Source organism: Macrotis lagotis, chromosome 5 (assembly GCF_037893015.1).
Source record: "Macrotis lagotis isolate mMagLag1 chromosome 5, bilby.v1.9.chrom.fasta, whole genome shotgun sequence".
In the NCBI taxonomy this organism is placed as follows: domain Eukaryota; kingdom Metazoa; phylum Chordata; class Mammalia; order Peramelemorphia; family Peramelidae; genus Macrotis; species Macrotis lagotis.
Window position 1 is genome coordinate 231726034 of NC_133662.1, and position 26127 is coordinate 231752160.

General features: G+C 39.8%; 1 protein-coding gene across 5 annotated transcripts in view; it reads right to left on the bottom strand.

The window, feature by feature from the left end:
• The window catches only part of HNF1B (HNF1 homeobox B), an 81012-nt gene that overhangs the window by 19152 nt on the left and 35733 nt on the right, over positions 1–26127 (bottom strand). For all 5 annotated transcript variants that reach the window (XM_074188881.1, XM_074188880.1, XM_074188882.1 and 2 more), the window contains exons 5-6: positions 11701–11861; positions 6498–6630 (exon numbers count right to left, since the gene is read on the bottom strand). In XM_074188881.1, the coding sequence (XP_074044982.1) occupies positions 6498–6630; positions 11701–11861 (294 nt within the window). The remainder of the gene's footprint in view (positions 1–6497; positions 6631–11700; positions 11862–26127) is intronic.

The window sequence follows — 26127 nt, forward strand, 5'->3', positions numbered from 1 at the left end:
CTCCCTAACTCATCAACCATGTCATAAGGTCATGGAAGCACAGATTTACAGCTTGAAGGAAATTTATAGGTTATTTTGTCCAGCATCATCATTTTCTTAGATGAAGAAACTGAGTCCTGCTAAGTGATGACCACACAGGCAGTAAGTGAGGCTTAAACCCCAGTCTTACTCCAAATCTGTTGTCTTTTCCATCATGAAACATGGTCAGATCCCTTGATTTTGCTTCCATAAAGCAGTAAGGGAGTAAAAAGAAGCAACCAAAGAAAGAGAACCAGGGAAAAAAAAGATCTTTCCTCAGGGATCCCAAGTGAAGTGAGACAAAGTACATCAGACACGCCCAAGGAGCCAGTAGAGTCTAAGTGGGTGAAGACCTTCTTTAGCCCTGTCCATCCCCCCAGTCCAACTCAAGATAAAACAAAGCCCTCAACAATTGCACATGGGGAGCTTTAACAGATATTGTTATCAGCTGCCTAGAAGGCTGGAGCCTTGGGCAAAATTACAAGAGCAGGAATGGTCTTGGTTTGCTCAAGAGGGTCTTAGCTGCTGATGTTCCTCAAAGCTCCTCAGTCCTCTATGCCTTCAATAGCCCAGCCTCTCTCCAGTGCATCACTGTTCCATGTGGCACCTTTTTTCTTTGTTCCTTCTTTTCACTTATTCACAAATCCAAAGATTTTTGCTCTGGGGAAGCCCCACTGATCTAGTGTTTATATTAGAGTCTACAAGTGGTCTCCAAGGTCATCTGGTTCAACTGCTTCATTTGGCAAATGAGGGATCTGATGCCCAGAAAAGTGAATGACTAAGTCACATAGGTAGTAAGAGACAGAATTTAAACCTAGATCCTCTTTCCATTGTCCCACACTCACTACATAAAACAGCATAGGGAATGGACTTAAAATTTCATTGACAAAAGAACTCCCTGGTGATGAGAATCCCTCCATCAATACAATACAGGTTGACTCCTCGCTGAAACAGATAGTCTTGAAGAGTTACCTGGAGTATTGGGAACTGTAACTTGCCTAGGGTCACACAACACAAGTGCAATGGAAAAGATAGGACCTAACCAAGGATTTCCTAGCCTGGAACCAGCTATCTATCTACTACATCACCCATGAGAAGAGACTACATGACCCATGAGAAGAGAAGAATTAGCTTCTCTTGATTTTGATTGTCACAGGGTCTATTTGATAGGTGACCTGGAAAAGAAAGGAGACCCTGTCCATCCAGACAAAGAAAAAAATCTCATGGTATCATGCCTGAGACTAATAAAATGTGCTTTAGAGTTTTTGGAATAAATCATTCTAAATCATCTCATTTCATCTCTACTAGGTCCCTGTGAGGGCTACAGGCATCATCCTCCCCAGGAAGAAATTGAGACTGGAAAGCTGAAGTGATATGTTCATAGTGCAGGAAAGAGATCAAATCCTAGAGAAATCATGTATTATATGGAGAATGGAGTCGAGAACATCTGAGTACAAGTGCCATCTCTGATATTCCCTAGCTAAGTGACCAGTAGCCAATTAATTCCCTGAACCTCATTATACTTATTTATGAAATAAATGCACTAGACTCAACAGTGTCTAAGCTAACTTCCTGCATGAAATCTTTGCTCATCGGATCATAAAATGATTGCCAGTCTTTATCCAGTGCTTGAAGGTTCGCAAAGCCCTTTAGCTCAATGGATTCTCACAAAAATCCTGAGGGGTAGGTGCTGTTGTTGCTATTATTATTACTATTATTCTTACTCTCCTCATTTTAAAGGTGAGGAAAGTTCAGAGGGATTAATCCAGGGTTACACAGCTAGTAAGTAAGTGTCTGCAGCCAGATTTAAACCCAGGTTTTCCTGATTCTGGTTTCAATACTTTAACCAACAGATCATATGACCCTGTGATCTCCCTGGCTTCTGAAAGCCCAGTCCTCAATGCACCCCACTGTGCTTCAGTCTGGATACAACCATTTCTTTCTTCCCCTCCAACTCTCTTGAATCAAGGCCCCAATAATAAAAGTTCAAGAATAAATGGCAAAAAGATTTCTGGTAAGCCCATGCAAACTTCTTCAGATTCTCTCTGCCATTCTCCCTGCTACAATGGGAAGGAAAATTAACTTCAAGATTGAAAACAGACTGAAGTCCATGTTAGACAGTGCTTGAGTCAAGAGAAGAAAAAAAGGAATTGGGATAGCTTATCTCTAACCTTTGGGGAAATCTAAAGAACAGTAGGATGGCTTCAGGCTCTGGATCTCCCATTCAAACACGCTGTTGACATATGCAAACACCTTTATGGCTCCAACTACTTCATAATTCAGGAGATGACCCATAGGAAAATCCTGCATGATTAACAGCCTTTCATCTGGTGAGTTCCTTAAGGGTTCCCATGATTCTCAACTGATCTCTATCTCTCTCTGGTTTTTAAAAGATGGGGTGGGGGGAGAAACATTGATTCCAGGGAGTGAAGAAAAAGGGATAACATGTCTTTGAATAAACTAAGTTGATACACTTAAATAAACCAATTGAGTGGTGCTGTCTTGGTGAAGAATACCTGAATCCGAATCTAACCTCAGACGTATATAAGCCATATGACTGTGGGCAAGTCATGGGGGCAGTTTGCCTCAATTGACTCAAATGTAAGATGAGGATAATAATATTTCCAGGGTTGTTGCAAGAGAGATAATATTTGTAACATGCTCAGTCTAATGTCTGTCACATAATAGATGCTATATAAATGATTATTCCTACCTCACCCTCTTTCCTCACTGATCTGTTTTCTCTACATGACAAAAAGACCCTGGAGGGGAAAAGGCAGGTTAGATCTCCTCAGAGAATAAAGAGAGATAAAGGTACCCGGAGAGAGGCAGGGAGAGAAAAGTTGGGACAAAGAAAAACCACTAAATTGAACCTGCCCTCTGACCCAGTGATAGATGCCACTACTCGGACTTCAACTCAAAGAGACCAAAGGAAAAAGCTAAATGATATGCCACTGTCAAACATGTAGCAAGCCACAGAACCAACATCTCAATGTAAATGCCTTCACCCCAAAGCCAAGGCAAATGCACATTTTTAAATATGCATAAAAATATACACAAATGTACAAAAATATTTATGGCTATCCTTTTTGTGTTAGCAAAGAACTGGAAACTAAGTGGGAGCCCACCAACTAAGGAATGTTTGAACAAATTATGGTCCATAAGTGCAATAGCTATAATATTTGAAGGTAATTAATATATTACATATCATTGCCCTTTAAGAAACAAGGGAAAGTGATGGATTCAGTCAAACCTGGAAAGACCTGTATGAACAGATGCAGAGTGAAATAAGCAGAACAAGTTATACAGTAACAACAATATAAAGATAAATATTTTTATATATTTAAGAACTTTGATCACTGGAATGACCAACCATATCCCCAGAGGATAGATTCTGAGCCAATCTACCCCCACCCCAATGCTAACAGAGAGGTGATAGACTCAAGAGGTAAAATTACTTTTAGACAGAACCAGTGCAAGAATTTGTTCTTGACACTGTTTGCTACAAGGACTTTGTTTTTATTTTCTTTTTTTTTCAATGGTGGAGAGAGGTGGGAGAGGAAAAAGTAAAAGCTTCTTAATTGGGATCAAAAAACAACTAAGAATAAAATGTAAATAAACAAAAGGAAAGTTCAAAAGAAATTCAGGACAGAGAGATCAAGAGCAGGTAACTACTATTCTTGATGAGTTGTCTCAGTTGTGTTGGACTCTTAGTGACCCCCATTTGGGGTCTTCTTGCCAAAGAAACTGATGTGTTTGCCATTTCCTCCTCCTCCAGCTTATTTTACAGATGAGGAAGCTGAGGCCTACACAGGGTTTAGTGATTTGCCCAAGGTCAGATAGCTAATAAGTGTCTGAGTCTATATTTGAACTCAGGTCTCCTGACTGATCACTCCAGGGTTGATCACTCTATTCATTGCACCACCTAAAAAGAACAAAATTATGCTGAGGGTAAGGTGGGACACCAAGTCCAAAGAGATCCCACTTAACATCACTAATTGATTCTACAAGCATGGTATTAAACAAAGCAATATTAGAGACGGCTATGAGTTTCCCAGAAACAATATTATAAATGAGTGATCAGCTGAGAGTTCTTAGAAAGGTATTTTGCAACTTTTCATTAGAATTTGGGCACTTGACTTAAGACTGTTATTGTGAAATGAGATGATTTCATGCCTACAGAGGATAAGGTGAAGGAGGAGATTCAAGGAGGAGAGGACAACTATGGTAACAAAATGGAAGGTAAGGTTTGTCACAAATCACTAGAGGTAAAAGGTCCTTTCAGATCATTTATCCCAAGTTCCTCATTCTTCAGAGGAGGAAACTGATACCCCTCACCTCCAGTAAATAAAAGGGAATTAATTTGACTAAGATCCCTAGCTTATTAGTGACAGACTTGGTACTAGATCCTAGATCCCGGACGTCAAATGGTGTCTGACATATATAGCATAGGGCCTGGATCTCAGATGTCAATGGGAGAGGAAATGCAAGTGGGGAAATTCTACCAATGCCAACTTATTAACTTGACTGCCTAGAGTCTGAGGCCTCAAGCTGTACAAGTTCATAGTCAGAGGGAGAGACCTGAACTCGGAGTTTCTGGACTTGGAGGCCAGATTGCTATCCCTGAAGACAAAACCCAGTTACTTAGTCAAAGCCTATAGACAGATTAATTAATGAAACTCTTGATTTCCAGTCCAGGACCTTTTCTACCATACCACAAGTATCTCTGATTTTTCCTATATCTCCTTAGGAAATCTTTATAAAGGTCTCCATTTCCAATCTAAGGAACTATCTTTATGAAACTTGAGATGTAGACACATTACAAAACATGTAGAAGGAGGCATAGGGCATGATCATGAAAACTCACCTATATCATACATGTCTGAGGGTTACATATGTATACCCAACTTGTTTCAACATTTCATCAACCCTTATGAGATAGTAGGAAAGTCAAGTTCTACATGATGGATTCTTAATCTGGAGTCCACATTCTTTCAAAAAAAAATTTGCTAACATAGAAATGATGTGACCCTGAGCAAGTCTTTGAACCTCTATTTGCCTCAGTTCTTTCATCTGTAAAAGAAGAATCATAGTAGCAAAGACCTCACAGGGTTGTTGTGAGGATCAGAGAGATAAATGCTATATAAGGGGCAGCTAGGTGGCACAGTAGATAGAGCACTGACTCTGGAGTCAGGAGTACCTGAGTTCCAATTTGACCTCAAACACAATAATTGCCTAGCTGTGTGGCCTTGGGCAAGCCACTTCACCCCATATGCCTTGCAAAAAAAATAAATAAACTAAAATGCTATATAAAAACTAATTATGATAAATTGTATGTATTTCAAAACATGTTTCTAAGAAGAAATCCATAGGTGTCTATGAACTGGGCTGCCAGAGTGATCCAGGACCATGACAACAGTTATAAAAACCGTGCTCTTGAATCTTAGAATGCTAGAACTTTAAAGAACCCTAGCCTTCAGCTTTCTTCTTTAAGGATGGACATGCATGGACTTCTGCTTTCTCCTTAAGGTACTCCAGATAGGAAAATGCTGCAAATATCCCCTTTGTTGTCACCTCCAGTTGGTCATCTGTCAGTTCTATCACCAACAATCAAGAAATTGACTCTTGGGTCTGAGTACCGTATTTCCTATTTTAGTTTGGGCGTTATCTTACCTGGTGCCATGTGTAAATATGGAGGGCAAATGTTAGCACCTCTTGATAAAAATATTTCACACATCATCAGCAAAGCATGGTAGGAAGAATATAGACTTTAGAGTCATAGGGCCTGGGAACAAATTCCATCTACTTATTGCTTGTGTAACTTTGGGCAAGTCACCTAATTTCCCTGGGCCTCAGTTTCCACATATTTAAAATGAAAAGTTAGATTAGATTATTGGCTGCCATTTAGTGATTTAGGAACTTTTAATGATGGCACATTGGGAACAGTTCTAAAAATGCTTTAACAGCATCTTGAGTAATAAGTAATTGCAGAATATTATAGATAGATAGATAGATAGTATATATATGTATGTATGTATGTACATATATATGTGTATGTATATATATATATCCCAGGGAATTTACAACAAATTGTTGCTGTTGTTGTTGAAAGGAGCCCATGGAACAAAAATCTTTGGGAACCACGAGACTAGATGGTCACTAAGATCTCTTCCAGCTCTAAATTTTTTTTATTCAAAATCACTTAAGTTCCCTAGACTTCAGTTTCTTTATCTGTAAAAGAGGGGGTTGGACTAGATGGTCCTGAAAAATCCTTCCAACTCTAAATCAATCATCTTCCTTAAAGAAATCAATTCTGACTTCTTAGTCTTCTCCAGCTTAAATAGCTCCCATTCCTACTGACCAAGAGAAACTAAAAAGTTAAGGCATCTCAAGGTCCATGATAAGTGATGTGTGGTATTCACTCCTGGATCTGTGCCAAGCCATTTCTCTATACCTCAAAGTTTGAAAATGTAGCTTACTTTGTGCAATGGCCATGACTCCCGAGAGGGGTGCCATAATGAGGTTCTGAGATTGCTGAGGGTTGTGGTGGGAAAGGCTGTGGATGTTCGTCAAGGTGCTGACTGGAGGTAAGCCCCCTCCTGAGACGGAAATCTGTCAAAATAGAGAAGAGAAGACAATAGTATGACCAAACAAGGCAGAGGATACAAAAAAGCCAATAGAACAAAATTCAACTCTATGCTTCAACTTAGTTCCCTTAACTTTCCATATTTTTGAGATATCTTCTGGCAAGTCTTTATTCCCACTTCAAAAAGATGGATATCCTATAAATGCTCTGATGACCCCAAGCTTTAGGGCTCTGTATGAGTACTGTTGAAGAAATGTGATCATATGTGATGGCACAAATAATTGAAGAAACTCACTGCCCTGTGGTTAGGGGTGGGGTGAGGAGAGGAGCAGAAAAGTTATGTGAATGAATGCAGAACATTTGATTATATGCTTACTGTGTTCCAGTCATTGAGGATGAAAATACAGTCCCTGCCCACCAATATAGCATCCAAGGGGGATCCCTAGCTCTACCTGGTGCCAAGGACAGGGAAGAAGAACAACTTGCCGGGTGCTTCCAGATCTCGCTAGAGTCTCAGACTGGTAGCATTGCCACTTCCTAACTATGCTCAATCAAATTCCTTTCTTTTTATTTTCTCTGTAAAAACAATAATAGTCTACCTAAACCGGGAGAAGAGAGGGTCAAAGTTCCAAATTTAAAGAAGTTTATAGTTACAGTTAAAATGATAATATCATTTCTCCATTAAATTTAAGAAGTAATTATTAAGCACCTACTGTGTGCAAAAGTAGTATCGCATGGTGGATAGAGACCTTGTAAATTTGATACAACTGAGTTGTGGTTCCACTTCTGTCACATATTGCTAGTGTGACTACCTGGGCAGTCATTTAAACCTCTCAAAAAGAGGAAAGAGCCAGCATTTATTAAGCACCTACTATGTGCTGTACATTATGCCAAATGTTTACAAATAGTATCTCCTTTGATCCTAAAACAGTCCCATGAAACAGGTGCTATTATTATTATTATCCTCATGTTATAGACAGGGAAAATGAAGCCAAGATAGTTTAAATGATTAGTTCTGGAAGTGTCTGAGAGAGGGTTCAAATTCATGTTGGTCTCAACTCTAAGTCAAGATCTTGATTCAGTATATTACAAGTTTTAGAATATAATTACCCTATTGCATTGGTGGATGCTGTTTCTACACTGGGAGATTGCTAGCCAAGTGTATGGTCTAAACCATAAAAAAGTACTTCAAATTGGGGATACAAAGGCAAATCTGAAAACCAATCTTTAGTTCATTTTCAACCTCAAGAAGCTTATGTTCTACTAGATTCTACTTCCCTTAAAAAATGCATAATTCCATTTATTGTGATCCTAAACTAATGAGTGGGAAGAAGAGCTCAAAGACATCTCCCACAATCTTCACATATCTTTTAGTTTCCTCATATTTTGCTACCTTTATCTCAAGTTCTTCAACCCATTCCCATTTCAACCTCAGCAATAAAACCATATTCATTGTTTTTTAAATTGGCAATTTGGCATGTCAATGATGAAAAGGTCAAAAAAGGAAATCTTTTTTTTCTTTTTTTCTCTCTTCTATCCCCATAGCCTTTTGGATTGGGTTGACTCATATACTCTTTAAAAAAATCTAAGTATTTTGTAAATACTTACACATATACATTTATATATCTATAGATATAGACATATATTTATATATCTATATATCTATCTATATCTATAGATATATATATGACAATACATTTGTGTATATATATATATATATATATATATATATGTAGAGATACCAAAACATATTCATACATTACTTTCCATAAAAGACTGCAGGCTCCCTGAAATCAAGAATTGCTTTGTTTTTGACTCTGTGCCCCCATCACCATAACACAACATATAAAGGAAAGAGGAGGGGCCTATAATTTCATTGGCACAGAGAGTTCCTAGATGAAGGGACTTCCTCTTCCAATTCAAGTTAATATATTCCACTTGAAGTTTAAGTCTTAGAGAGTTGACTCAAGCACAGAGAGGATACTTGATTTGCCCAGGTTCGCATGACCAGTAGGTGTCAGAGAAAACATCTAAATTCCAGTCTTCAAAGCTCCAAAGTTAGCTCTCTATCCATTAGACCACATTTCCTCTCATAATAAATGCTTATTAATTGATCGATTGATTGGATTCCCTCATGATGATGTGAAAAAATCGACACTCCTAGCATATAACTGGATGGAGAATGTAACTAGAAGTCAACTAGCATCCTTTCTGGGCATTCTTGTTATGGAGAATTCTTAAAGTTCAAAAGTTACACACCATTGTATCAAGTAAGTGACTATGCCAATGCTGCCATTCCAGCCAAGCCAGTAGTTTCCAAGGTTAAATTAAGAAAATGGAAAAAAATCAAAACAGGTTTGTTTGTGTTTTTAAATTGAGCATCAAGAAATGAGCTCGGGGTCACATGACCCAGAAAGAATTCTGACCACATCAAACAAGAGAGAACCAGCCTGTTTGGCAGACTTGTTTTTGAAATGGCAGAGTCATAAAACACACACACACACACACACACACACACACACACACACAATAACCTGTTCCAGGACTGGGCCAGTTAAGTACTTTAGTTCCTTTGAGAAAGTCAAGGAAGGGGCAAAGCGTTCTTGTTTTTCCTGGTTTGATTTTAAAACATGTATGTGAATGTGTGTACCATATATGTGTATATAGACATAGATACCCTATATGTATATGTTTGTGTATAATATATATACATACATATACATATATATACATATACATATACATATACATATATATATATAATATGCATGTCTTTTGGAAAGGATATGAAGTCTGAGGCTGGAGTACCCAGCCTGTGCTGTTGCCTCTGTTTTTGCTAAAGTAAAAATATAATCTCCCCTCCCTATTTCCATTTACTAATGGTGTTGATGGAAATCCAGTAAACTGTTGAAGAAAACAATTAGGTTTTATAGGATACTTGCAGATCCTTAGCATGAAAGTCTGTGTTCTCCTATGTTTTACATTTCTCCTATGTTTTACATTTCCCCCCAACAATAGTTTGGATACACAGAGAAGGGTCTTTTTCCAGAGATGAATGATCCCATGACATGAGTTAGAGGATCAGAGGAAGGAAGGATTGGGGAGGGTGGGACAGGAAGCACCTTTATATTTTCCTTGAAGAGTACTCAGTTAATGGCTAGCTCATCCTGGCCAGCTGCCTTGGCACAGGTCATGAGGAGGATTGATCAACACATGGCTGGATCAGCACAAGTCAGTGTTCCCATTGGGAATATATAAAGGATCTGGGATTTTGTCAGCATGGGGATCTCCTTCCTCCAGTAAAAAATCTCTATGACTTACAAGACACTTTCTAGGAAGCTGCCAGGGGTACAGAGGTTAAATGACTTTTCTGAAGTCTCATAGCTAGCTAGCCAGCATCAGAGATAGGATTTGAGATGGGAAAGGAAGCAACCAAATTGATAGGTTGGTTCTACAGCAAGTTAGGTACTATTCTATTATAGTATCTTCTTGGGCAGAAGCTGAGATTGCAAACTTCAAGATAAAGTTTCTTTGGGGCTCTCAGAGATTCCAAAAAGTCACCTCAACTGAGAAATTAAACCTCTCCCATGAGACCTCAACCAGATCATACTGGATGTTAGCTAGTGGGAGTTTTGGTCACAAAGTGCCCTAGCAGAAATTCCGAGGATTGGATTGTATCGCCCCCAACAATAGTTCAGATACACAAGGAAGGGTCTTTGTCAAAAGATGAATTATCCCCATGACATGAATTAGAGGATCAGAGGAAGGAAGGATTGGGGAGGGTGAGACAGGAAGTACCTTTATATTTTCCTTGAAGAGTGCTCAGTTGAGGAAAGCACCCCTCATTCCCTGATATTAGGACTGGCCAAGCCTGCTCAAGCCAACAGAAACCACATGCTGTTTTTCCTTCAGGAAGCCAGGCAACCAATCACCTGTGACCTGTCCTTCTTATGTTGCCTACACAACCTGAGCATCAAGGTCTGGTGTGGCATATGAACTAGGATGCCCCTCCCATTCTTGTCAGGTGCTCAGTTAGAGAGAGCAGGCAGCCTTGGGAAGTGTGTTCCAGGCCCGCCTCCGTTGGGGAAACTAGCAGCCTATGCGTGATCTCTCAAGCAGAGCATGACCCAAAGAATAAATTTTCCATTTCCGATCAAGTTATGTAAATATCATAATGGTATTAATTATCTCTGAGACTTGTGTGGATTCTTAATCACACAGAAATTCAAACTCATTCCATCTCAACTAGAAGAAAGAACTGGACTGATAATCTGTGGACATATTATATCCTCTCCAAATCACCCCAAATAGGATGTAAGCCCATTGGGGTCAGGGACAATTTTATTTATTGTATCCCCAATACCTACTTAACTGTAGGAACTCAAAAATCTGTTCTTTGAACTGAATCAAATAGGGATCTCTGATGTAGCCCTTGGAAACTGCAGACTACAAGAGGGCTTGCCTGAAGAAGAAACTGATAGTATCACATTCCTGCTGCCATTTTGTTTCAAGAATCCTACTGAGCCATATGGTGGCAGAGACCACCAAAAACTCCATCCAACATTCAATTTTAGAAGTGTCTTCACATCACCATCAGTGACCCAGCCCTAAATCCTTAAATGAATGCTTGGTGGCAAAGAGGAAGCAAACAGTGGAAGGGGGAGGCACAGGGGGAAGGAGGCAGGGAAGGTTAAATGCTTTCTGGGTACAAACTCCTGACTTAGGAGTATTCAAAAAAAAAAAGAAAGAAAGAAAAAACAACCACCCCATGAACGAGTTTTATCAATGTGAATGTCATCAGCAGTAAAAGACAAACAGTGTCCCACCCGCTCTGTTCCTTTATGAGGCATTCAATCAATAAAATGAGAGCAGCTCTCTGTCAGATTTATTGGCTGGGTTCAAACTGAACACCTCTTCCACCAGCCAAAGACAGGGTCACACAGCACTGCCTTTCCGTTCCAACTGTGAACAGCCCCTGAGTTTTTTTGCTGGGGCTACAATGCTTCATTGTTTAAGCTAGGCCTTGTGAGAAGTCCTGTTTGTTTTGCCTCTTATCTTATCAGCTCCTAGTGCTACAATGGACCAGGTGTACTCACCAATTTACCATCAGGTGAGAGGAGACTGTGGCCGGGGTCCAGGCCTGCTGGAGAAACCTGCTGGAGAACCGACTGGCTGGTCACCATGGCGCTGTTGCCATGGTGGTTGATGGTGGAAGAGGAAGTGACCTCATTGTTCCCTGGCTGGCTGTATCTCACCCCTGCAAGACAACATGAGCCCAAATGATGGGCCATTAGAATGACCTCCAGAATACTCCAACCTTGTTTTCAGGGGTTTCGATGAGAAGAAAACAAAGTTAATGCACTCCCTCTATCCCAAAACTTTTAGTGACTTTTTCAGGCTACAATACTATAGTGGTGACCTCCACTTTGGCTCTGCTTCTTCTTGCATCCTTAGGTTGAAGGAAGTTTGGAAGTGACCCTCTGCTATCTTCCTTAGTGAGAGGCATACTTCTTTGTGGTTGGAGATCACCCTCAAACTAGAGGTGTGCTAGTAAATATTTAACAACCACCTCTGGGGAAGTGGGGAGATATTATACATATAACACACTTTTAAAATTTCATTCTTTACATTTTCTCCATCATTTCTTAAGTCTAGAAAAGCAAAAAAAAAAACTATTAACCAAGCCCTGATTTATAATGTTTATTGATTTCCAAGGTGTAAATGTTGATAATTTAACAATCAACTCCTGAATCAATTCAAGCTAGCTCTAACGCACCCCTGCTCTAATTTGCTCTGCGTATATATTATATGCAGATAGATGCTTACATTTTGTCTCCTCCTTTTAAATGTGAGCTCCTTGAGGGCAAAGACCTTTCTTTTTATCCCCAGAACTTAACAGAGTAGCAGGCATTTAATAAATTAGTATTGACTTGATTTGTTGACTGGCAACTTCTTTTTGGAGTTTCTCAGTTCTAAGAAGCATCTTAGTTCCTTTTAATGGGGAGAGGGAGAGGAAGAGTCCATTTCACTGATAGGGAAATGAAAGCCCAGTGGGAAATTAGGTGTGTGGTGCAGACAGATATCATAACAGGGGCCATATCAAAGCTCCCAAGTAAGTATTATACCCTTTTTCCATTTCAGGCTCTGATTTAGTCCAAGTCATCTTTGGCTTGGCCAAAGGAGAAGGATGGCAAGACAAGGATGAGGCTGTACTGCCTCTGTGTCTTAACTCCAGAATTCACATTCCTTCATGAGGGTCCCAATTTGTTGACTTCTGGATCATAAAGGAAGACCTATCTTGCGGAAAGGAAGGATGCCCACTCAAGACTAAAGAGATTTAGTTATCCACTATGGTTGGGTCTTTAAGTGCCCAGAAACTTTTCAAGGAGGAGGAGTAAACCACAGAATGTTCACCAACTCCCTATTTTTGATTTTTTGCTCAAAGAAACCCAAACTGAGGATGGCCATTGAGGAAGGGAAGAGACTCTTCACAGGGCTAAGGACTGACTGGTGGAGAATCTGACCTGTATGGGAGTCAAAATCTACTTGAGAAAGGGAGAAAAGAGCAAAATGTGAGAGTAGGTCAAAGATTGACCTTACCAATGATACAGGGGCCACAGAAAAACTCAGACTAATACCTACCTATTTGAAATTAGACAAGGGATAGGGAAATGACATGTCTGTCATTAGGGCAGAGTTTCTTATCCTGGAGCCTGTGAACTTGTTTTATTTTTTTTAAATAGTTTGATAACTGTTAAAATATCAATAGTTTCCTTTATAATCCTATTTAATTTCTTTTGTGCATTTAAAAATATTCTGTAAAGGGGTCCATGGGCTTTACCATAGGGAATAACATTCAAAAAAGAGGTTCATGAAACAAAAAAGGTCAAAAAATACCTGAATTATATAATTACCATTGAGAGCTCAACCAGAAAACCAAATAATTGAAGAATTCCTATGGATCTGACTATACTATGCACTCAAATGGACAAGCTACATATGTATGTCTAGCTACCTCTACCACTATATCTATATTTTAGAGTGAAACTGCAAATGAACAATGAATTTAGGACCAATACTGAACAGGAAGAAAGACGGCTGGATTGAACTGCAAAATTCTTTTGATGATTCCATTATTTCTCCTTAAGACAAAGATACATCTTTCTACATTTTGACACAGTTTTCCCCATCATATTCAGACTTCCCTAGGACTAAGTTTCTTTGCCTATAAAATGAGGATTCTAAACTATATGATCTCTTAAGTTCCCTCCAACTCTAAATCTATATAGTCCTTCTAATAGCCTATGTGCCTTTGAATGAGTCATTTAACTTCTCTCTTTCTTTGTCCATAAAATTAAGGAAAGTGGATTAGTTCAGTGACTTTTAATTTGTGGTCTGTAAACTCATTTCAAAGATTATTTGATAATTATAAATGATTTCCTTTGTAATCCTGTATGTTTTATTTTATGCATTAAAAAGTATTACCATGAGTAAGGGTCTATAGGCTTCATCCATCTGCAACAAGTAACAGTTGAACCAAGTCTTCCTGACTTCAAGTCCAGTTAAGGCACTAAACCAAATTATCAAGCTACCAAAGGGATCCATATCGCAAAAGTAGTTAAGATGCTTGGACAATCTCCAAAGTATTTTTCAGCAGTAAATCCCTTAACTGTGATATCAGTTCTGGTTTCTAATTTCCAGCTTAACTATTAGTAATAATATTTGCCCAAGTGAAGGGAACTAGTGATGACAAGAAGCAAAAGACCTTGTCATGTCAAACTAACTACAACTTTGTGTAGGGGATAGGGTCCCAGATTTTATATCAGGAAGACCTGAATTCAAATTCGATCTCAGATTTCACTAGCAGTCTGACCTCAGGCAAATCACTTAACCTCTCTATGAATTCCTCATATAATGAAGTTGGACTCCATGGCTTTTGTGGTCCCTTGTAGCTCTAAATCTATACTCTATATGGGAAAAAGGTCTTCTTTCTTGGTATGGAAAGCATAGGAAAATAACAATAAAATGGGAAAGCAGTAACCCACAGAAAGAGTTGGAAGTAATCAGACCTGGGTTCAATTTCTGGTTCTGTCGGTCTCTGTGAGATCATGGGCAAGTCATTTGATTTTGCTAGGAATCAGTTTTCTTATCTGGAAGATGACAGAGCTAAACTTAATAGTCTCTAAGTATCTTCCCAGTTCAAAATCGGATATCCTTTTAAATTATCTGGCACAGCAGCTCTCCAAAGAACCCAGAGAACTTCTGTCACTTTCTCCAAAAATCCCTGCCACTTTCCACCTGCCCTTTCTATTTTCAGAAATATCTTTCCTTCTGTTCTTTTCTCTTTCCCCTTCCAGTGTCTTCCCCACCCCCATTGCTGGGACAAGCTGTTTGCCTCCCCAAGGTGCTTTGCTCTGGAGTGAGTGGTGACAGCACTGGGAGCCAGGCGTGTTTCCACCTCCCAGCCTGTCTGCATCATCGATTCAGTCTCAAGTCAAACATAGCATCTCAATTTAACCTATTTGGTTTGGCTGAAAGAAGAGGGCCAGCCCTTCACCGATCAAATATAGGTCATGGGTAGGCTTCTCCCCTGCCACAGGCTACATAATTATTTATTTTAAAATAATTAACCAAGGGTATCCACAGGAAACAAAAGCCTTCTTTACAAGGGATCCCCAGTCATACGCACACAAGGACCATTTATTAGAAACACAGTAACTGATCTGAGGGATGAAGTACCAACAACAATTATCACAATACCCTCAGTTCTCTTTCATAGGAAGTTTTAAGCTTTACAAAGTATTTTATGGGCTGACTGGCAAAGAACTTATGTGGGAATCCTGATCCTTCCATGGGCTTTCTGGGTATGCTTAGACAAAGTTCTAAGTCATCCTAGGCTCTTTTCTAGAAATAATGATGGTGACCAGGTGACCTTGTAGCTCCTGGCTCCAAAGGAGCATCTTCAAGGAATGTGTGACTGGCACTGCAGGAGTGGAGGAGGTAGATAGAGCATGAAAGAGATGGCAGGGAGGAGGAAACCACTGCTTAGCTTCAAATATGTGTTTATTTCCAATCTATCAATACTACTAGGGCAGCTAGGTGGTGCAGTAAATAGAGCACTGGCCTTGGAGTCAGGAGTTCAAATCCAGTCTCAGATACTTGTCATTTATTAGTTGTGTGACCTTGGATAAGTCACTTAATCCTGATTGCCTCACAGCCAGGGTCATCTCTGTCATCCTGATTCATTTCTGGCCACTGGACCCAGATAGCTCTGGAGAAGAAAGTGAGGCTAGTAACTTACCACACCCCCCCCACTCAAATCCAATTCATGTGCTTGTTATAGCATCACCTTCCTGATGTCAAGGTCTTCTTCAAAAAATGGAGGACAAACATTATTATTACACCTAGTAGTCCTTCCATATTAAAGAGGACCATGCTGACCAACCAAGTGATTGTCAGCATGGGTTGCACAATTATGTTTATTTCCAACCTCCAGTCAGTGAGTAAACATTTATTAAACTCCTGCAATGTGCTAAGAACTCTAGAAAAGCTTCCTTCATAAGGTCTCCATTAAGCAGTCTAGGGCCCTCAAGACTCTTTGCTATTACTTACATAAACCAGTATTTGTGTATAACAAAGGTTGGTAAAGAAAGGCAGTACATAGAACAAGGAGTATTGGTGGTAACAAAGACAGGGCAGGGGGAACTATTGGTTAGAGCAAGATGAAACAAAACCATCTGGCACTTCACAGACCTAGAAAGCATTTGAAAGGAGAGAAATATTAAAACATAATGACTTTACCCATAAGCATGATCCTTTATGGCCAGTTCACCAAAAGACACCAGGATGGTCATAGGAGCTACTGAAAAGAATAGGACAGCCTCCTACCTTCTCCCTCCAAATAATGCAATTCTCACTTTATTCAATTCATTAAACTTTTATTGAGACATGGGGTGCTAGGACTGTCTCCTTCTGCAAAAGATCCTACACATACAAATATATATATACATCCCTTTCCCCTCAATCTAGCAAAATGCAAATTCCTTGAGGATGAGGAGTATTTTTCATTATTTCTAACCCCAGTACCTAGGACAGTGTCTCCCACACAGTAGGAACTCAAAATGGACTGAATCCTCATAACTGTGGGAAGGAGAGAGAAGAGTTATTATTCTCCAATTTATGGATAAGAAACTGAGACTCTGATAGTCTACATGACTTGCTAATAGTCACACAGCTAGAAAGCAGGCATCAATAGAATCCAGAACCCTCCCCCTTCCAAATCTGATGCTCTTTCCACAATCCCAACACTGCTACTCACTAAACATCAGGTCCTCATTGAAGTCTTGATAAGTCATGGCTACTATAATCCTTAGTACAGTAAGATACCCACCAGGCCCCCAAAAAGAAATTATAATTCATTTTCCAGGAACTGTAGTTTAGTAACAGTGTAGGGATAGTGGGAAAAGCATCAGATTTGGAAGGGGGAGGCTCTGGATTCAGAGGATGACAATCTATTTGACGACCAACATTTAAGACTCCAAAACAACTCTAGTTTTCAAATAAGAAGGAATGAGTAGCATGTTGATGGGGATTCTAGAATGCAATGAACATTATGGCAGAGGCAATCCCTAAATTTTCAATATAAGCATTTATTTATTCTTCTGGAAATTGTTAAATACTACAAAGCAGGACTTGATTGTTGATGTCTAAGCTTAAGTGATGGAGAGAATGTTAATAATGAAGACTAAACTTTAAAAATGGATTTTTTCCCTCTCAGAAAGCTGGTTGTGAAATATTTATCAGAATGGGCCTACATGTGGTTCAAAGAAGCTAATATACCTGGGACCTTTAAACATCTAGTTCCCTGATTCTGTTGAATCCATTTTTTAAAATTGTGTCAGGCATCTCCTGTCTAAAGTTCTGGCAAATACAAGATCAATCTTAGCTCTTCTAGTTACTAGTTCTCTATGTGTGCATTTGTGTGTCTCCCCTAATTCCTTGGCATTTATCATAATGACTTTTGGGCTGAAATGGATCTGTTATTTCTTCCCAGTTTTTGCAAGATCCAAGGATATTTTCTTTGTCTTTGAGTCCTCAGAACTTATCTCAGAGTTTGGGACACAGATGGTGATCGAAGGATGCTTGCCAATTGGAACTGAACTGGCAATCAAAGCCAAACAGAACTATACCCAATCAGCTCCTGTATTAGAATGGCTGAGGGGCAGCTAGGTGGCACAGTGGATAAAGCACTGGCCCTGAAGTCAGGAGTACCTGGGTTCAAATCTGGCCTCAGACACTTAATAATTACCTAGCTGTATAGCCTTGGGCAAGCCACTTAACCCCATTGCCTTGCAAAATCCTAAAAAAAAAAAAAAAATGGCTGAGACTGCATCCCAAGAAAGGAAGAAGTGCTTCTCTAGTGGACAGTCATTTATTTTTCCATTAACAAAAGGCAAAGGAATTCTTTCTGGAGTGCTTCCTTAGGCCCCAGAATTTTATTATTTTTGAAAAATGAGGCATGATATTGAATCTCTTGAATCCTTCTCCATGACCCAAGGAAATGAAGAAAATAGTTGCAGAAGCCTTATCTCAGAAGGCATTTGGAGCCACAAACTGACAAGGGAACAAAGTTGCTAAACAATTCCTATCCCATCTCTGCCCTAACTCATCACCAGATGGTTTTCTCATCTTTAAAATGAAGGCATTACTTATAATTATTCACATTTCCCTCCAGTAACTTTCTGGACTCTTGTCTTTTCTTTGATCTATAAAATGGGCATAATGACCCATTCATCCTGCTTTTCTCCAGGGCTCAGAAAGTACAAATAATAGTATCTAAAGAATATAGGCAATTCTGAGAGAGGAAAATCTCCGATATTTAGATACATGGACAACAATCATGGGAATAGAAATTGTGAGTTGGAAAAGACCTTAGAAATCATCACATTCAATTTTATGAATGAGGACACCAAGATCCAGAGAGGCCTTAACAGAGAGATTACATAGCTCTAGGTCACATACCTAATAAATGTCTCTGGTAGGATTCAAACCTAAGTCTTCCCGATTCTAAGTATGACACCATTATTTGCTGTCCTTGGCTTCTCAGTGAAACTGTATCCAGAGCCCAACTTGGCTTAATAACTCTTGAGGCTCAGCTCTAATAATCACAGGGTACTTACTCTCTAGAACTACAGAGAGAGAGAGAGAGAGAGAGAGAGAGAGAGAGAGAGACCTTCCCCATCCCCCAGTGGATCAGAAGAGGTGGCCCAGGGTCTGAAGGCTGCCCTTGGAATCTCCCTGGGATGCCTTTTGCCCCTTGTCATTTCAAAACCAATCTCCCATCCCTGATAATGCAGGAATGTTCCTGGGGCAGGTGGACCTTTGCCAGTTCAAGTGAGCGTCCCAACCACGAAGAGAGTAAACATTACTCAACAGGCCGGGACACTGTCACACACATTTTTTTTCTGTGTTCCTAACCTCATGCAGAGTGCAACACAGACACTACCAAGTCAGAAAATTAGGGAATTCAAACCCTGGGAGTGGAGGGGATGGCCTGGAATGCTTTTCCAAAAATGAAATAACATAGCCTATAAATTATGGTCAGCTTGTGTTTTCTTTCTCGTAGAGTCAAAATAAAGTGGATATATGGGGGGAAGAGGGGGGGTAGGGGTCCTCCCTCTGGCTTGTCTTTGACCAGTCTAGAGAAAAGACAGCACATACAGCAGACTCTTAACTCATTTCATGGGAACCACTTTTCCCTACAGAAGTCAAGAGAGAATCAGAGAGATAGAGAAAGAAAAAGAGGTGGAAAGATTGAGACTAAAACAGAGAGAGAAAGAGAGGAGGCAATAAACATCAGAATTCTAATTCTGTCAAGTTGATGAAGAGGTAATATTCCTCTTCATCAAAGTGAGATTGAGTCTTTGGAATGTATGGGTGGTATGTAAGCTTCTTGAGGGTAGGAGCTGTTTCTGTCTCTGTATCCCCCAGTTCCTAACACAGTCTTGAATTTGGTAATTATCTAATGAATTGAGTAGTGCCCCCTTGGTATTTATCTGGTGGTTCTGGGAAGGAAGAAATCCAGAGAACTGTGTCTTTGTGGTTCATGCCCTTAGGATCTCTTTCTTTGAATAAAGCATGATCTCCTAACTGGTCTCCCTGCCTCCTATCTTTCCAATCTATTCTCCATGTTGTTGCCAACAAATCCGAACATATCACTCACTCCCCTACTGAAAAAATCTTCAGTGCTTCCATCTTGCAGCAGGATGAATCACAAGGACCCCGGATCAGCATTTAAAGCTCTTCACTGACTCCCACTCACCTTCTCTTTCTTATTTCCTATTACTTCCCTTCATATACTCCTCATTACAGTCAAACTAGCCTCCTGGCTGTTTCATATGAAAAAATATTACAGCTCCCACCTCCAGACCTTTTCTCTGTAGGTGGTCCTCTATCCTTAGAAATCCTTCCCTCCCTTCCCTCATCTCAGTACTTTAGAATCCTGGGTTTCCCATGAGCAAGACTTTTTCTGACTCTCACACACACACACAACCCACCCCATCTTCATAGTCTTTCCTCTCTCAAAATTCTCTGAATCAACTTTGTATTTTCTCATCATTATACATGTTGCATCTCCCACTCCTCTCATGAAAGCTATTTTTCCATCTCTGGCTCCTCAGTGCTTTGCACATAGTAGGCATTCACAAGCATTTTGCACATAGTAAGTGTTCATAAATATTTTGCACAAAGTAGGTGTTCATAATAGATATATTGGAGCTTTCTCCTTTTCTTCTTTGTAAAAATTAGGATATTCCTTGCAGTTATGAATATTTCCTTTCCTCCAGGGACAAGAATGAATGTGTGTTTGCAAAAGGTTTAGAAGATTAAAAATCTCCTAGCCTTGGGAGCAAAAGCTGTCTGAAAGATAAAAGCAGTTCAAACAGTAGGCGGGGTCCGGTTCCCAAACCCTTTTCTAACTACAGTGGCACAGTGAGGGTGGAGAGAGCCAGCTACTAAGAGGGGAAGCATATACGGACCTGCTGAGACTTTAAACATTCTTGACTCAAGGGCAAAAGTTGAATGATACTTAAGGAAGCATACAAACTGGTTTTCTCATAAAAATCAAAGCAAATGTTACCAATGAGAGAGGATAAAGAGTCTCCCATCAACAGTGTCTTGGCTGTGAACAGAAGCACCAAGCACCTGGGAAATAAAAATCTCTTATTCATGATGGTTAAAAGAGGTTTCCCCTCCCTTCTCCCCAAAACACTTTGTCTTCGGAAGATGCTTGGTTTCCATACTGCTATATGTAAACACTGAATTGTTGCAAATGAACACCTCTGCCTAGCAAAAGAATAAGCAGGAAAACATAACTAAAAACACTGCAAAAGCTGCTAAGTTGTAGAGGATGATTTCAGGATCAGAAGACAGATGAGACATATCTGTGGAAAGATGAGGGGAATTACGGGTGAGGATTGTGGAATATGCACTATTATCAGATGTGGTTACTGGATCAGTGGGTTTTGCTAAACTGCTTTTCTTTGTTACAAGAGAATGCCTTTACATGGTTTGGCAAAACCAAAAGCTTTCATCATCAAGGGCTTAAGCATATATATATATATATAGTGTTTTATACTTAATTGATATATTACTTGCTTCCTCAAGGGTTAGAGAAACGATGATGGAAGGAAGAGAATTTGCAACTCAAACTGTTTTAAAAAATGTATGTCCAAGTTTTTTTTTTAATGCAATTGGGAAATTTTTAACAAAATAAACAAATATAAATTTAAAAGAATATATGATGTTAGGAGCAGCTAGGTGGTACAGTGGATAGAGCAATGGCCCTGGAGTCAGGAGTACCTGAGTTCAAATCCAGTCTCAGACAATAATTATCTAGCTGTGTGGCCTTGGGCAAGCCACTTAACCCCACTGCCTTGCAAAAAAATAAAAATTAAAAAAAGAATGTATGATATTTTCTTTGCAGAAGCAGGGGAACTATGGGCATGGAAAGCTGAATCTAACATCAGATTTTTTTTTTGTTTAAACCATCATAGAGTTAGTTTTTAGAACTTTCCCCCTTTCACCTTCTTTAAAAAAATATTTTATGAAATGGTTCTCTGAGAAGGTATAATGGGAAAATACATTGGGAAATGTTGTTGATATTAAAACAAAAGATATCAATAATTTTTAAAGGATGGATGTTTGTGTGTGTGTGTTTACAGTTTATTTCGGGGGTGTCCAAGGAAGATCAGAGTTCTATCTAAAATGGGAAAACTTAAGGACTAGAAGAGAGGAGATGATTTTTCCATTGGTCAGCCAATGTCACCGGATCTTCCTTGTACCTTGCACCTTGGGGTAGATCCAAGGTTCATTCAGCTCCCTAAAGTCTTCTTGTTGCCCCTCCCCAGGTATGTGCTGATGGATCAGAATGACCTGTACTCTAGCTCTGAACTAGGTTTCTAAGCCCAGGGAATTTGGCCCATTATGATGAATGGTTGTAATGATGGTGGGATTTTAATTCTACATCCTAAATTCCAGGGAGCAATGGAGAGAATTGACAGCAACAGCAGCAGGAGATGAAAAGAATAGAAACAGAAAGGGGGAAGGGCATAGCAGGCTTAGAGCCCTGTGCTTGAGAATCAGGGAGAAGTGAGTAGGAATATGCTTTCTGATTATGAGATCAATAAGGAAGTCACTTAAGATTAGGGGATCCATGGATTTAGATCTGGGAAAGATCTTAGAGACCATCTACTCCAATCTTCTCATTTTTACAAATGTGAAAATTGAGCCCCAGAGTGGTAAGATTACTTATTCAAGATCTCACAGATTCTCTGAACCATTAGGCCTCTCTGAGTTTCAGTTTTATTATGAAATGTATCATAATAATACCTATCTCACAGGGTTGTTGCTGGGAATACCAAATGAAATGATGTCTGCACTTTACAATGATCATATTTGATCTTCACAACAGGTAGGTCTATTGTTACCCCCATTTTACAAATAAAGAATCTGAGGTAGATGCCATTTAAATGACTTGCTAAGGGACACACAGTTATTAAGTATCTGAGGTCATATGGAAATCCTGAATCTAGTTCCAGCCCCCAAAACCAAAGACTTTTGAAAATTCAAGTGCCCTAATCAGATAAACGGGCTCATTACTATCTCTTTTTCTGCTCCATGCAATGGTGGCCAAATTAAGTTCAAGGCATCATAATATCTCACAAGCATTAGCTACATCCTTCTTGTATAATACCAACCTGACCCTGCCATGTACCCTCTATGGATTTCTGGAGTAGTTGCTTTACTTTTGGAGTTCTCAGTTTTTCATTGTAAAATGAGGGGATTGGACTAGATAGCATATAAAGCCCCTTCCAATTCTAAATACGTGAGCCCATGACCTGGGTAATGGTTCTGTCTAGCAGTTTGGAATCCCTTGGATTGGTCCAAGATGTTCACACTAAAGCAATAAATAAGGGGCAACTAGGTGGTGTAGTCGGTAGAATGCCAGTCCTGGAGTTAGAAAAACTATTCTTTATGAGTTTGACTCTGACATCAGACACTTACTAGCAATGTGACCCCAGACAAGTCATTTCAACTGGTCTGCCTCAGTTTCTTTATCTGTAAAGTGAACTAGAGAAGGAAATGGCAAATCACTCCAGTATCCCTGCCAAGAAAATCCCAAATGGGGTCATGAAGAGTCAGACATGACTGTATAACAATAAGCCGTAAATAATTGCCCAGTTATATTATAAACCTATTGTGATCTGCGGCAATAATCATGTACATGTTTAAAGTACCATGGGTCTGGTCTTTTTTTTCAGCAATTTGAAACCATCAGGATCACGTGCACAAGAATTTTGATGTTCATTCAGTAAATATTAAATTATCCTAAGGGTTCACAACACATATTTTTCCATTGTTTTTGGAAGGGATTTGCAGCCTTAAAAGTTCCACAAAGGGGGCATCTAGGTGGTACAGTGGATAGAGCACTGGCCCTGGAGTCAGGAATACCTGCGTTCAAATCTGGCCTCAGACACTTAATAACTACCTAGCTGTGTGGCCTTGGGCAAGCCACTTAACCTCATTGCCTAGCAAAAATCTAAAAAAAAAAAAAAAAAGTTGCACAAAGAATCACTGACTAGGTTCAAATCCCAACTCTGATGTTTCCTCCCTGTGAGTCGAATTTTAATTTAATCTCCCTAAGACTTAGTTTCCTCATGTACAAAATGAGACTTTCAAATGAGTTTTAATTCTTGAATCCTATGATCCTCCAGTCCCGAAGGTCATTTGGTGTTTGGTCCCCAAGACAGCTGGGCTTCCCACAAGACTCATGGACTGCCTAAAAATGTAACAAATCACAAGGTAACTTAAAGATCTTCTGTCCTTTTGTAAGTGATAAAATGATTTATTCGCAGTCACACAGCTAGTGAGTGGCAGAACCAAGACACAAATACAAACTTTCCAACCCTAAATTCAATGCTCTTTTTCAGTATAAGTTTATAAAGACTTCTGTCAAAGCAATGGATAGAAGGTACAGAGTACAAATGTGCAGAATTTAGTTTTGTTGACTTAAAATTCACATTGGCACCTTAGGGATGGAAAGACAACATTGAACAATGAAAAAGGCATGGGATTTCTAATCCCAGCCTTGCTGATGCCTATGTTGCCTTAGGTTTGTCACTAAACTTCTATAAGTCTCAATTTCTTCATTTGTAAAATAAAAGAATTAGATTCAGGTCTCTTCCAAATCTAAATTTAGTGACCCATGGGAGGAGAAGGGGTGCTTAAATTGACTTTAGGAGGTTAGTATGGTTGAAGCCGAGGAAAGGTGAAGAAGCAATCAATTAACTGGGAGTGGCCCAGACAGGCCAAGAGAACAGCCTAAATGCCTTCTTTTCAGGGGATGGCTAGCTGAGAATGAGAAGCTGCGAGGGCTATATAGAGAGCTCGGCATAGCCCAATAAACCACAGTCTGGACCCCAGTGTCCCTGCCTTCACGGTATGCTGGCCTGGTCTTTTGAAAGAGCTCCTGGACAGCCCTGCCGCCTTTCCCTCGGCTAGGGACAAAAGTGACCATACTTGACTGAAACACAGGATAATGATGGCGCTCCCGGTTTGTCTAGGAAAAAGGGTGAAGACCATAAAGTTTCGTGAAGAGTCAGCTGAGTGCCCAAACAAGAGTCAGGTCCAATATAAACAGACATCTATATTGTGACAGAAGAGCCAATAAAATCCTTTTAGAAAAGAGAAGGTTTCCATCTCTGTGGCCTATTCACAATGATCTCTAGGCTTCATCACATCAGGAGACAATGCTTCCAGAAGAGTGTCTTAAACCACAGTGCCCAGAAGGCAGCAGAGACACCCCATGGGGAGATAGTCCAGTCAACCTAGGGCCTATTTAAAAGGTTCCCTGACGGTTGTTCCTCCTCCACTCCCACCCCCAATCATCATTATCGTCATCATCATCATCATCATCATTAATCGTTCTTTATTGGCTGGTCACAGGGGCTTAGAATTGGGGGCAATCCTAGAGCAGGGAAGCTGAACCTCAGAGGCATCTGGCATTATAAGGCCTTGGAACCCTTGATGCAATTAGGGAACTACTCTAAAGTCTAAGGATTTTGTAGAGAAGGGGCCTATGTGGCAAGACATAAGATCAAAACAACCCGGATTTAAGGCAGCTTAGTATTGAAGTCAAGGAGATCTGAGTTCAAATCCTGCCTCAGAAACTTACTAACTTTGAGACCCCCCCCCCAAAATAAGTCACTTAATCTCTCACAACCTTAGTACTTTCTCTCTAAAAGGGACCTAATAATAGCACCTACCTTACAGGGTTGTTGCAAAGATGAAATAACCTATAAAGCCCTTTACAAACCTTAAAATTTAGCTATTATTTGGAATTGGAAGGTATCTCAGAGGCATAGGGTCATTGGAGGGCCAGCAGAGCTACAATCTTGTCACTCCATTTTATAAGTGAGAAAACTGAGTTATGGGGAAAAGAAGGGATTTATTCAAGGATATAACAGATAAAAAGTAGCAGAGAGCTTGAAAATTCAAAGCTAGATCCTTTGACTGCAGATCCAGAAATCCTCCCCTCTCCACTCTCACTTCTATCCTGAGAATCAACATTCCTGTAGAAGACTAAGGGATGGTCATTTGTTTAAGTCCTTAAAGATGGAAGAGAGGGGGGAAAGGTAACTATTAAACTTGTTAGTGCTCTCCTGGCATCTCTCCGGGGTTCATGTTCACTCAGATGAGTGAACATGAGAGATCTCAGAGGGAAGTTTGCCTATTTCCTCTTCATTCTCAGCCTACCTTTCTAGGCTTACTATAAATACAATCTCCTTGCTGTTCTCCACACTAGATGTCTTTACACTTAGAATGCCTTCCCTCCTCTCATCCTTCTCATAGAATCACCAAGTTCCTCCATAGCTCAGTTCAAGAAAGACTCCTCAGTGCTGTCTTTTCCATTCCTGTCACTGCCTCCATCCATTCCCAAATACTTTCTTGCCCTTACTGGATGT